Source organism: Cyanistes caeruleus, chromosome 1, assembly GCF_971803275.1.
Source record: "Cyanistes caeruleus chromosome 1, bCyaCae1.hap1.1, whole genome shotgun sequence".
In the NCBI taxonomy this organism is placed as follows: domain Eukaryota; kingdom Metazoa; phylum Chordata; class Aves; order Passeriformes; family Paridae; genus Cyanistes; species Cyanistes caeruleus.
In genome coordinates this window covers 128,066,554-128,080,343 of record NC_141701.1, presented here as the reverse complement: position 1 = coordinate 128,080,343, position 13,790 = coordinate 128,066,554, and the positions used below count along the sequence as shown (strand labels likewise).

Here is a 13,790-nt window from a genome sequence, read left to right as displayed (position 1 = left end):
CTAATATACTAAAACTAAAAATGTGAAAATATATGAACAATATGGAGAGATGAAAAAGAAGTCTTTCAGAAACTGCTGGGTCCTCTCTTCAGGTGATGGAAGAGGAGGCTGCAGCTGCTCTGGGTCATGCTAAAGTAGCATGCCTGGAATGTACCCAGTTTCTCTGCAGTGCAAAGCATTGTCATTGGAAAATAAAACTCATGATAGACCTGCTTAAGCTCTCCAAAACCAATGCAATCACATCAGCAAAGTGCAGAAACCAGTTTAATTAGTTACTCTGTTGGGGAGCTAGGATTAGCAGACATAGTCACAGGTCCTGTTAAACGAATTTGGTTCTGGTTCTACTCCAGCCCGCCTTGTCCTGTTTCATCATTGTTAGCCTGCTCCTAGGTTCTAGCCTGGAGCAAAGCATCTGGTTTCCCTGGGGAGAGAACCAAAGAGACTAGCTCCTAAATCCACCATACATATATAACAAAACTGCTCCAAGAGGACATTGAGTTGAAAAATGCGAGCACAAGCCGGTCTGCCTGCTTGGCCCCAAACCCAGCCTCAGGTGTGCCACAGAGTCTCCAGAGACCTGGTGCAGCCTGGTGTGGGTAGCAAAGGTGTGTACTATAGATGTAGATGTGTGCTATAGATGTAGTCAGCCCGGTGTTATGAGCAAGTTTTGCCTAATCTTAAAGGAGCAGCTCTTTCTGCACCACATTAGACATGCACATGAAAAGAGCAAGTGCTCAAGGTCAAGTACATAAATGTTGTGTGCAGGCTGGAGAGAAGCAGTGGATAAGGGGCACAGGAACTTTCAATCCATGCCTCTCTCTTTCCCCTTGAAAAGGCAGCAGAGCTGCTTGCATCCCGCTGGGTACTTCCCAGGCAAGGTGGCAGCTGACTGCCCAGAGGACAGGGAGGCAGCAGGGGAGAAGAATCAGAGGGTCCCCCTGGGAGGCTGAGGAGGTCTGGGTGGTGCACAACAGCCAGCTGCAGAGAGGCTTCTTGTAATAGCCAGCTTGCACCCCATGTGTGAAATGAAGGATTTATACCTTTGCTTTCATACAAAATATCAGCCTAGCAACAGGTATGCACTATTGTGATGTGGGTGGCCTTTAAGCACATATGGATTTCCACAGAAATCAAATATAAGCCTGAGGAAACACTTATCTTAGGTTGTTCACTTGTTCAGGGGCTGGAAATTACATGGAATTCTTATCTGATATTTTCCTAACAGGCAGCTCTTACTGTATTCCCAGGGCAGCAAGAAAAAAAGCCGCCTCAGAAGAGCACTGCCAAATGTAATTGTTCAGCCCCTGGGGCTTGAAGGCATGTTCTGCTTCCCACCTCTTTGTTCCAGGGTGGCCTCTCCTGCCTTCCTCTTTGTTAACTCCTCATGCTCAGCTCCCTGGCACCCCAGCATGGGCTTCTCTGTGTGGGGGGCTTCTGCATGCTGCCCTACAGTAGCTTGGGAGTATGGAGTTGCCTCCTCTCCTTCCTGCTTTGAGTTATTTGCATGGGACAGGAGCTGGAGGCAGACAGAACTATTTCACCTAACCACCAGCTCTGCTGCTCACACATGCTCCAGGACATGACAGTGTCCACTGTGCCAAAGAATAACTTGAATAATCATGAGAACTGCAGAACACATTGCTCAATTTTCTCCGATAAAACTGCTGCTGCGAAACAGCCTGGAGGAAAATAGAAGCTTAATCAAACAAAGGACATTGATGCATTGATTAAACAAATTATTCTGTTCCCAGTCACATGTAGAATATGGTCTCGAACATGTGGGATCATTCATACCATTCGATTTAACCCTCTAGCCCCTTGATTCTTTCACAGAGCAACAAGAAAATGGCTTAGAGGCTTAAGGATCTTAGAGAAAGGCCCAACAGACCGAAAGTAAACACAAAAGAATTATAGTATTCTATCCTTACTCTGTCCATGGGAGCTAACTTAGCCTGAAGCCAAGAAAACCGTGATCTTGGAGATAGGGATGTGTCTTTCTTGACTCTCAGGCAGCAGCCTTGAATGAGGTTTTGCACAGCACCATTTTCATGTTATTTTCAGTTGCAGGACATCTGGACACCTGGTGAGGACTGAAATTGTGTAAATGGAAGCAGATTGAGTGGAGCATCGGAGTGTGAAGTGCCAGAGAGGATTTAGGGTGCTGCATTTAGCTGTTTTTTTAAGAGTCAAAAAGCCTCATAATGGAGTTACTCAGCTAGGCATAAAGTTTCAACTGTGCTTCCAGTTAAATACATAAACTGATTGCAAAACCTACCAATAGACCAGCAAGACTTGAGTCAGTGTTTGTTTATGGCCAGATGTGCTGCTAACCATGCTCACTAAACTTCACAGGAGCATGAACGAGCCCCAGAGTGCCTCAAAGTTGGTACTTTGGACCTGATCACACCCCCTAGCTGGCTGCAGTCACGCTGGCAGGAGGGCTTGTTAATTCTGTCTGCCCACCTACCTTCCCCTTCATGACTGCAGGCTCAGCCACTCTCGTGAATGTCCCCCACCTGCTCAGCCAAAACGTGGTGCCCTGTCAAGAGCCTGCTGCACACTCTGTTTACTTGGACATGGGCCAGCGTGGGATGGAAAGGTTCAAAGGAGAAGCAGAGCTTGCTGTTCAAAAGTGGTTGTAAGCTCTGTTGCAGGAGTGAGAGAGGAGAGGGGTAAGATGGATGAGAGCCGTCGAGGGCAGAGCTGGTGCGACTGTGTCCAGAGAGGAAGTATCTCAGGTGTGGGATTAATCCACCCCCAGGTGTCCTTCAGGTCTTGGTGAGGGAGAAGACATGGTTGGTCTACTGCATCCTCCAAATTCCATGCAAGTGAATTGGGAGCTAAATCATTCTTACAAGCTGTGCCAGCAGCCAGGGTCTGCAGGGATGTAATACAATCCAGTCAGAGTTTCCTTTAAATGGGAAAGGGGTAAGCTGTGGTGTCCATGTGTCATTGCTGATTCTTCCACACATGGGTCCAGGCTCATTTGGAGCTATGAGCTTGAATAGAAAAATCATCAGCTCTGTGATACATTATCCATGGAAGTGTACAGAATGTGGGAAGCAATAGCTGCTGGTGGCAGAAGTTACAGCTGCGTGCATTATTTCTTCCAAATGGATTTTGAGAGCAGAGAGGTTCAGACCCCAATAATAATAATAGAAAGCGTGGTGGTTTGGGATTTCTTTTATTGTTAAAGTGCCTTTGGATCAAATTCACAGCTTCCAAATGAGAGTTTCTTCGTCCTGCTTCCTTTGAATCTATCAGCTGCACTGTTCTCTAACAAAAGTGGTAGATGGTTTGGCAGGAATTTACCTGGTAAAGACAAAAAGTGACAATAATTTGCAGATACTGAGAAATTTTGAGGGAAAGCATTTCTAATTTGCAAGAGAAGAGTGTAGGTATTGCAGAACTTGGGCTGATGACTTGTAGGTCTGCAGAAGCCACATGCTTTTCTCTGGACATGCCATAATCTCCACTGCCTTATCCCTCTAAACAGGGAAATATTTAGAGGGAAGGACAGAGGTTACCGGAGGTGCCTAGTGTCAAACATGTGAGAGTGGACAACTGGGAATACTATGTAGACAGAAAGTAACTAATTGTGGATAAATTGTTGCTTCTTCTGGTGTTTTAAAATGATGCAAGGTCATCAAGATAGTGTGAAGTTCTGATTTTTCGTGTATGATATTATGTATATATAGATCTGTATATATAAACAAGGTAAATAAATATGTGTGTTGCATATCTACGTCTATAAAACAGTGGATAATGGGTATACAGAAAAGTGTGGCTCTGATTTTAGAGCCCTCATTGCATCAGTCTTACTGAATCTGTGGAATTCAAGGTCACCCTGTGCTTTACAAGATGACCTCAGCATCTTGCAAAATTGAGCTTCTGCAAAGAAAATATTTTGTTTGCCATTTGAGTCATCAAGAAGAGCTTTCAAGTTGATTCTGTGCATAAGTGAATAAGAGTTCATAATGAAATAAAAGAATAGCTTTCAGGAATGCTTAAAAAATGTGTATTTCAGAAAAAAAGCGAGTCAACCCTATGGTCATAGTGTTTTATTATCAAAATCAATTAAGATAGTAGTTCGTCCCTGAAGAGATGTTTAAGCAAATACAGTAAAATTATTAAAGCTTTCAAAATTTTCCTTTTCCTTCCTTTTCATTCCCTTTATAATTATTTTGCTAGTTGTCTTTTCTTAAGAATTATCTGCAGAAAATAGCATTGCCTTTGGGATATTTGAGAATAACTGATAGAGAGAAAGTATCAGGGGCTTTAAGGATGTTAGGGATGAGTAAAATGTAAAACCAAAATGAAGCAGAATAATATGATTGAACTAGCATGCATTTTAATTAAAACCAGATATTGCACATTTAGTGCAGATTATTTCTTTCTGATATGATTTTGTGTAGGTTTTTCATCATCCATGTTATTTCGTTTTCATTTTCTTTTCCTTTCTAGTACCCTGAATTGATGGTTGCATCTTATAACAATAATGAAGATGCTCCACATGAGCCTGATGGGGTAGCCTTGGTGTGGAACATGAAGTTCAAGAAAACCACGCCAGAATATGTGTTCCATTGTCAGGTAAGGCTGAAGAAGCCATTGATTTTATGCTAGACAAAACAATTTACTGCATGGTGAATCTCCCCACTGTTCACATGAAAAGGTTAAGGTTAAAAACAGGCATTTTTAGTAAAAGTACAAGTGACAGTCCAGTGTTTTTAGAAGGCAACCAGCCTTCTCAAACAAAAGCCTGTCAGGGCTGCATATCATTCTTCATCTATTTAAAACAGTCCCTAGGAGATGTAGTTCATAAATCCCTCGCACTTATGAAGTAACTGTGGTGTACCACTTCCTCATCCAGGCAGTCACACATGCTTTCCCACCCACGTTAACTTCCTTGCATCCTCTGCACTCAAGCTGCCTACCCTTGCCTTGGTTCTGCTCAATATCATGTTTTCCCTTTAAAATTGGGTAGTAAACTTTGCATTTTTGGACATGTGTCTGACTTCCAGCTTGATCAAAACGGTCTCAATTTCAAGAACTACTCCACCAATTCCTTCAGGTCAATCAGTTTGACTGTCCTTTAGGTCAGCAAAATAGTGCTTCACTTCACCCAGTGCTATTTTACAATTATGCTGGCTTAGAAGTTTATGGACAATTCAAAAATAGTTGAGGGTTTCATTTCTGTATGTCTATTTACTCCTGTTTTGTCAGTGCTTTTGTGTGTGGAATGGCACAGCCTCATATTGACAGAAGTGTTCAGCTCACTGGCTCTATCTCCATCAAACTGTCCAAACTGAGGAACAGGGCTTGGGCCAAATTTCAAACCTCTTCATTAATATCCCTCTGTGGTAATTAAATACAGGACAGTGGCATTCAAAAAGCCATATGGAAAAGTTTCCGCAAGTAAAACTTAACAATCAGAGATTAGTAAAATGCAGATAATTCTGTGGTAAAAATTGCTTCTCTTGGAAGGATATGTATTACCTGGCTAATTGTGTAAGCTAAGTGTCATTTTACATTTGAGGTCCAAACATCTTTTTGAACTAAGTTTATGTTTGGACTTGGGTACATTATCAGATGTAACATAGTGGGAGGGAGATGCTGGAATTGAAGTTGCTGCTTCAACCCGATTAAGTAACCTTTAATTCTGGACATATTTTTCTAATTTGCTATACTGAAAAACAACTTCACAAGGAGTTCAGGCCTGCGAATATGCCATACAGATTTATATACATATATGTGTGTGTGTGTGTGTTTGTGTGTGTGTGTGTGTGTGTGTGTGTGTGTGTGTGTGTGTATTACCTTTGAAAGGAGGGCTTGAATTTTCCTTGATATCATATTTGGCAGCCAATGTGTTCTTTCAGACTGCTTAAGGTCTTAGCTCAGATCCCATGTTCAGATTCTTCTATAAATGTACATGCAGCTTAATGTTTTGAACAAAACTTCCAAGAGAAGAGATGGCATTTCTAGTAAGGATAACCCTTAAACTAGATTGATTTTGCAAGATAATGACCAGATTCAGGGTAGCCCTCCTGCATACAGAGGAAGATTGACTAAAGACGTAACAATTTGTTCCAATAAAGTTCTGTCCAGATACACTTAGACAGGAGAGGTATGACTTGCTGCACTGAAAGCAATGAGACAGGCTGCACTCTCCATTAGGGAAACAAAAACACACAGGACAAAGCCATTGGCATGGCTGAGCTTCTGTCTAATCCTCACATTGCTGGATGTGCTCCCTTTTAGAACTGGAACCTTAAAACCTATGAATTCAGATTCATATATGACACCATGCTTGTACATGTATCCTGGATTCATTCTCTTTCAGCTAAAGAAAATCAGTTCTGCCCATGGGAAATACTTATTTTCTTTTCAAACTGACCATAGATAATTTGCATTTTAAGTCCGTTATGAGTTGGATCTGTCTTTGAACCACCATTATAGGGCTTTTGATGTGGAGTATCTTCTGCATATCTTCAGATCAGATAGGGATACCCACATGTGATTAAATGGGAAAGCAAAAAGTATGCAACTTGGTCCCTTGAACACAGGTTTTGTTGTAACTGACTCAGATGGAAAATAAGAAAAGAGCAGTATCTTAGCTCATAGTCTGGATTTCAGACCATCATGTTATTCTGTTAGTGGAAACAAACTGTATAATTAGTCAGCCCCATATCATTTATATTACCATTTTGCTAGAGAAACATTCCCTTATTCAGTCCTGATTCAGTTATTTCTCTAGGCCTTCTAGAGAGAGGCCAAATTTTGTTTCACCAAGTACATGACCTCACAACAGTCCAGCCCAACAGCTGGAGATGAACACACACCTTACTGTTACAGCTAGGTTGCCCAGATATGACAAACACCGTACTTTGAGTGTATTTCCCCAATAGGCCTCTATTTTCCTTCCCAAAGACTTTCTATAAAAAGGGATCTTGATAAATCCTACAAGATGCTGACTAATACACCTTTTGCCTTTCAATTTTTGGGGCATAGAGAGCAAGACTCAAGGAAGTGGAAACTCATATCAGGTGTGACTGTCGGTGAACATTTGCAAGCCACTTCTGATAAGCCAAATCAATAAATAGGTTTATGAAGGCATTTCTGAGAAACTTCTAAGAAATTTCACCTCAGGAGTTCTGCTACCATCAATAGAGATAGATCTGTGAACTATCTCTGGACAGCTAAAGATCTGGCTGGAGTGCAGCAGGGAGAACTTCAGATACCAGTTGTGCACATTTGGTAAATTCTTGAAGCTAGAACCCTTAATGTTTTCCTGTTTTTCCTGATCTATTATCCAGGTGTGTACCATGGAATTTTTTTCATTTTCTTTACCTCTTTCTAAGACTGTTTTTAATCTTACATATGAGAATGTGAAATGCTGAAAGTTGCCAGAACCAAGTTGTCTATCAGCCATGACAGACAATGATGTAAAAATCTACTGGCAATGATGTTTTTTGCCTAGCTACAGTCAGCAAAAGACTTGATTTCAGTCCTCAAACATGAGGGGTGGTGTATTCTGTAAATATGAAATTCTTACCCAATTTAAAGTCATATTAAGTTGTTGTCTCATTAAAACAATTTTAGTAGTAAATTTCATAGCTCTACAATGTGTTGTGCTACAAATACTGGGCTCAGTTTTAGTTAGTATTCATTAAAGGAAAAATTATAATTAGCCAAGTGGATATGCTTACTCATTAATTTATATGTACAGCCATGTGCTCTATCAGATGCTTTCTATAATAGTCCTGATGACTTTTACTCTCACCTCCCACGGAATATTTTTTTTCTTCTATGTGTTTTATTTTTGCCCTTCTTTGGGTTTTTATATTTCTGCTTTATGTGCAGACAGTATTTTAGCTGTGACTCCCAGATTTTTTCCTCTGTAGCTCATCATACATCTCTTTACCACAAAGTTTGAAATAGGAAAACAGGGAAGAATGAGGGATTGGGCAATTTGTTCATTTGTTTTCCTATGCAAGCAAAAATCATTGCATAAGGAGCAAAACTGGAATGAGAGGGTGATATCATTTGTCAAAGGAATGCATGTTCAGTGCTTTCCTTAGGTAGTGAGAAATAAATTGAGCATGCAGTTAATACTGCGGCGTGCAGACTGGGAATATCTTTGCAGGGAAGATTCAGGGATGTCCTCTTCCCCCAGGCTGGAGCATCACATACTCTTGGTGTAATCCAGAGCATTCCAAAGGCAAGACACATGCCTTTCAGAAGTACTTTATGAAACCATGCAGATGAGTCACCTCTAGTTGGGTTGGTTTGGCGGTATCCAGAGATGGAATGAATTCCAGCAACAACATGGAAATCACATTGACTCTCCCCTTGGTTTAGCTGGGAGAATTTTAAGCAGTGGTTCACACTGCTTCTCTCAGCTACTGCTGGTTTCTGTTTAGGTGGGAGTGACAAAAACAAAAATAGTATCTCACAGTTATTGATGATCTTGACTCAAAGAGTGCTCAATCCTGTATTGATCTCTGCAGTGCATGGGGCTGGACATGGATGTGAACATTCCCATTCCATTGATTGATGGACTAGCACCAACCATATTTCTCAATATTTCTGTCTTTTTCAGGAGGTGCTTTTATGTCATTAATGTGTTTTTTTCCCTGAACACTCAATTAAAAATCTACATTACCCATTCACTATGAGGACTATTTGTACTACACATCTTCTCTGCCCCGATGATGTTTCTGTTTCATGGTGGTCTGATCTAAACTTTCTATGCCAGAGTGACCTGAGGAAGTATCTGAAACTTTACAGCAACATATCTGGTCAAGTGAGGTAAATGAGAACTCAGAGTTTGCAGTAGATGGGCTAGTAGATAATAGTCTGAGCTTTATACCCCTTCTTTCAGCAGGGCCTGCTAGTATGTGTACAGCACTGCTCTTCTATCAGATCTCATAGCTTTTGGGTTAGATCTGATCTGCAGAGACAGAAGTCACAAGGAAAAAGAAATAATCAGTGTATCTAAGGGACTTGAGGGTATTGCAAACCATTTCCTTTCTTCTGGAACTGAAGAGGGGTTATTAAAGCTGGTTGAGGTATCTGGATCTCAGCCTGAAACATCCATCATTTCAGAAGAGGAGGGGTGAAGGAGGAAGACAGCTAAAGATATTAGTTTCATGTAAATAAACCAAATTGAATGCTAGTTTCTGATTTGGAGGACTCTGTATTGTTATTGGAGAGTAAAGAATTCTGCTTTACTGCACCCAATCTAATGATAACAGAAACAGAAAAATACTACATTGACTGTCTTTTAATTTATTATGGATAATTTCCTGATCTAATAATTTCCACTTTGTCAGCTATGTCTTTTCCAAGTGTCTCAAAAGGCCAGTGAGATGTACAGATCTGACATTAGATGCAACTACATTCGGTGTATTTTTAAAGAAGGAGAACACATATGAAGTGGCTTTTATTTGAGGAAGCAGTAACCATTTAAGAGTTCTTTCAAAGACTCAGATTGGCTTTTAGCATAATCACAAAAATATTTCAGCAGTATATCACTTTCAGTAGCTGTAGCTATTTCTGTCCTTTTCCTAAAATGCTATGCAGTCAGATTTACTTGGTTAGTCCCATCTTTTTACTAAACTGTCAGGTTTTTTGTGGGAAAGGGGATTTGTGTTTTCTATTTTAATTTCAAGAAAAGCTGTCCATGCTTGGAAAATATTGGTGGATTGGGTACAGAAATCAGCTACACAGCTGCACCACAAAATGTTTCATTCTCCCCTAGCTTTTTTGTAGTGGCTTCCATACACTGCCATTAAGTTATGTGTTTGACCACTCTTCATTGCTTATCCTGGTGTGGTCTTTCCCTTTTCAACTAAATGGATGGAGTCATAAATGCATATCTTAGAATTAGATGCATTGAGGTAAGTGAAAGGCTATATTTAGTGGCTGATATTGGCCAGAGTTGCCTTGTTTTTTTCTCAATTTGGTTCCTTTGTTGTTGTCTGCTCTTTCAAAATCAACATAAATTCCTTCAGATGTGCCTTTTGCTCCAGCAGCCTGACTTCTAAAGGTGCTGAGCGCCCAAATCCACAAAACTTGTGTGTGGAACAGCCTGAGGTAAAAGCCTGAATGACTAATATCCTCCTTTCCCTCTTGTCCTTGAGTTTCCTTCTCAGTGGAAGCCAGACCAGAGCTCAGAGCTTCTAAAGAGAAGAAATGCTACAAGAAGTTAAGGAAAGTTGAGAAAGTATGGTTGGAATACTTTCCAAAGAAGAGAAAATTTTCTCTTTTAGTTATAATGATGCTTTTCCAGGAAAACTTCCTCACCTTGTTAGCACTAAGTTTCAAGCAAGGATTCAATTATTCAGCAACTTAAAAGAAATTAAAGATCCTGAATTCTATCTAAGCTTCACAAACCTTCCTAAGTAAAATCAATCCAAAAATCCAGCATGTCCTATTCCAGAGCTGACTTGCCCAATTCCTCAGTTTCTAGTGAGAAGAGAGTACCTGTGATCAGTCTTTATTGGGCTGTAAATGTCAAAGAAGACGTGGTTCTGAGCTGACTGCAAATATTCCCAAAAAAAACCCCAAACCCCTTCTTCAGAAGAGAAAGTTTTTTCCAACCTGAGTTTCCCCATGATGCCATGATCCTAAACATGAATCAGATTCTACCTTTTTTCATAGTAGCTCCCTGGTAAATGTGCCTCTGAATGTCTGCCTGTGAAGATACTGAGACAGCTGTCATAGTGGGAATACTTCAGCACCCAGGGTCCCAAATTTGTTGCTGACTGCTGTAACACATATAAAACTGTTGTCAATCATGCCAAGGAGGGCTTCTTCAGAGATAAAGAAACAATTTTGTTTCTTGCTGTGCATCATTGGTAGGATGATCTTTGTGGAGCAGTGCAAAGCTCTGCTGTGCCTTTTCTCTGGGACACTCTACTTTTCTTACATTTGTGCCCATGTGGTTATTTGCACACTGTAATAATTAATGCAGATGCATAGTTGTGCCATTTTGAATTACAGTTTAAGGAAGTTCTTATTCTAACTATATGACTGGGGGAGAAGAGTTCCAGCTACAGCTTGTGATACGACATACTTAACTCTGTTCCTATTTCAAAACTTTTGTTCTTTGCCATGTTTCTGCTTGGGATGTGGAAATACACAACACAGTTTGTGCTGTGAAGATGTCAGTAAAAAACAGCCCGTGTCTTGTCTCTTAGGCTTTTGTTTTAGAGTTTTCCCTCTGTTCTCAGAGGATACCAGTTGTGGGTTTTGGTCCTCCCATTGGAGGCTGCATCACTTTTAGCCTTTGTTGATTAGAAGTACCTTTCACTTGGCCTAAGATTAGTGCCGCAATACTTATGGAGAGATCGTGTGTGAGTCAGTAGAAGTTACACTCACACATCTGAAGGCTATGTGTAGCACTTGGAAAATGGATTTTGGTGTCTTAGGTGAGAGGAGTGACCTGCATGCAGCAGATTTGCAGAGGGGGACAAAGAGCACCACATGTACAAGTGATTGGGTCTCCTGTCAAAGACATTGTTGGGGGAGGACAGAAAAGGCACTGAAAATGTAAAATGTATATTCTGGCTTGGGTGCCACAATGTCTTAGTCCTGACAGTCTGGCAGTCCTGAAATCACCAGTCTTGGTGATTTCTGCTGAAATGCCACAGCTGTTAACATGGAGTCTACTATCATCTGCTGTTCAAAACAAAGTATTCCGTGTTTTCCATGTATCCATTCACCTTTCAGTCCTAAAATCTCTTAAACCAGACTTATTTCCACAAAACTCAAATCATTATATTTTTCATAACAAGAGTGAGAGAAGGCAAGGTCAGACAGCAAATAAACATCATTATTTAGACTAAAGGGATGTCACGAAGCTGTGTACCTTCCTTTGGATTTTAACTGTATCTTTACAAACCCTTAGCAATGCTGTTTTTTCCCATGATCACTTGGCTCTCTCGCTGTCTTGTACAGAGCTCTGAAGAGCCACACACCCATCAAAGACAATTTCTATAACAAAATAATTGTACACCATGTCAGTCTGTGAAATGACTGCTGATACAAAAGGTGGGTGTACTTCCCCCACTGGTAATTAACATTCTGAATTATTTGAGGACTGTGTTTATACATACAAAGTCTGCTAGCAACAGAATGCTCCTTTGCTTAGAGCAAGGCTTAACACAGATCGTCTTCCTCATTTGAAACTGAGATTTCAATTATGAATCAAATAATTAAGAAGTGACAATTGCTTGTCTTGGATAGAAAATTTCAAGCTGTTCTCATATCTAAGCTTTTTTTGGAGGGGGTAGATGTCATACACTTAAATGATACACTGTCACTACTAGCAATAGCATTGTGCTTTTTGCAAGGGTGAAAATAGAGATTTGTAATGAACCTGTACTTAAAGATGCTATTTCTCTTCCTAAAGTTCTGTAATCTTCCTTTCAAACCAAATATAAAGAATATGTTGGCTACTTGATACAGTGAGCATTCAATTTTATTTTTTTTTTAAGTTCCTTTATTTCACTGATAACTTGCATTATACCTTTCTGAATTACTGGCATGTAATAGACAATATGGAGAAAGCCTAACTTTTGAATTTGCCGAGTTAGACATGCAATATTTTTAAACTTTAGCTAGCTAAGGGAAAAAAAAAAATATCTCAGTCAAAAATTATATTTCATGAGAGAAAATTATAGTGATATTGATGGTTTGCCAAAACCTCAAGCAGTGACAAAATCCACTGTGTCCTGAAAGAAATGCCTTTGCAAAACCATTCCTTTGCAGATGGCTTAGATTATTGATACTTACAAACACATGACATTATTCGTTCAACTCAGAATTTTGAAAATCTGTGTTGATAAAAAAATGCAGATTTGTCACACTATCCCAAAATTGCAGAGAAAAAAATCACCAAATTCTGCAATTGTTCCTGGGGTTATTTTAGAGTTTAGTAGTTGTTGATTTGGTTACATTTCAACACAGCCTAGTGTAAAAAGGAAGGAAGGGAAAAAAGAACACAATTTTCCCTTGTTGATATGAATATTATTTTTTATATATTTTTCGTATATTTGAAACTCCCAGTGCTAAAAATGTTTTAGGTGAACAAGAAATGCAAGATCAGATGTGAAATCAGTAAGTCACTGAGATCCTTCCATCGACTTTTTTTCCATAAAGGATGTAAAATACCATGCAATTCCCTAGATGCACTGCAAATGATGGATAAACAGCCATAGGCATGACATTTCTGTTTGGGTTATGTAACTGTTCTCTGTGTAAACTACTTGCAATGGAGAGTTGATCTGGTCCACATTCAAGAAAATTATTTCACCTCATGATTTTTGTCTCTGTGGGAGCTCTATGTGAGGAGTGAAGCCTCTTTTTGTGTTACCTGGCACAAAATATAAACCAGTAACTCTTCTAAATTGCTGTAAAGGGCCCCAGAAACCAAGGAATCCATCATTACAGCGCAGGATACAACTGTCCACTGCCTTAAGTCTAAAATCAACAGTTTTCTGCCCTCTGCCCCCATGGGTAGATGACTGACAAGTACTTCCTTAAAAAGAACTTTTGTACATGGACAATATTGATTCAATGATGATTAACACTCCTGGCTTCTCACAAAGGGAATGCAGAAGCACGTGCCTTGTGGCTGAGATACTGATATTATCCTTGGAAGATGTTTCCCATGGGGCAAAGAGAAAGAGAAGTTAAAGTACATTTATTTTAACATAAAATGACAAGCAAATGTCCTACATACAAGAAGCAATATGCTTTTAACAATTTGTCATATTGCAGAGATC

The 13,790-nt window shown here is 39.9% G+C and overlaps 1 protein-coding gene across 10 annotated transcripts in view; it reads left to right on the top strand.

Annotated features, from left to right (window-relative positions):
* DYNC1I1 (dynein cytoplasmic 1 intermediate chain 1) overlaps positions 1-13,790 on the top strand; it is a 184,100-nt gene that overhangs the window by 111,474 nt on the left and 58,836 nt on the right. For all 10 annotated transcript variants that reach the window (XM_086856827.1, XM_086856831.1, XM_086856889.1 and 7 more), the window contains one exon: positions 4,465-4,590. In XM_086856827.1, the coding sequence (XP_086712953.1) occupies positions 4,465-4,590 (126 nt within the window). The remainder of the gene's footprint in view (positions 1-4,464; positions 4,591-13,790) is intronic.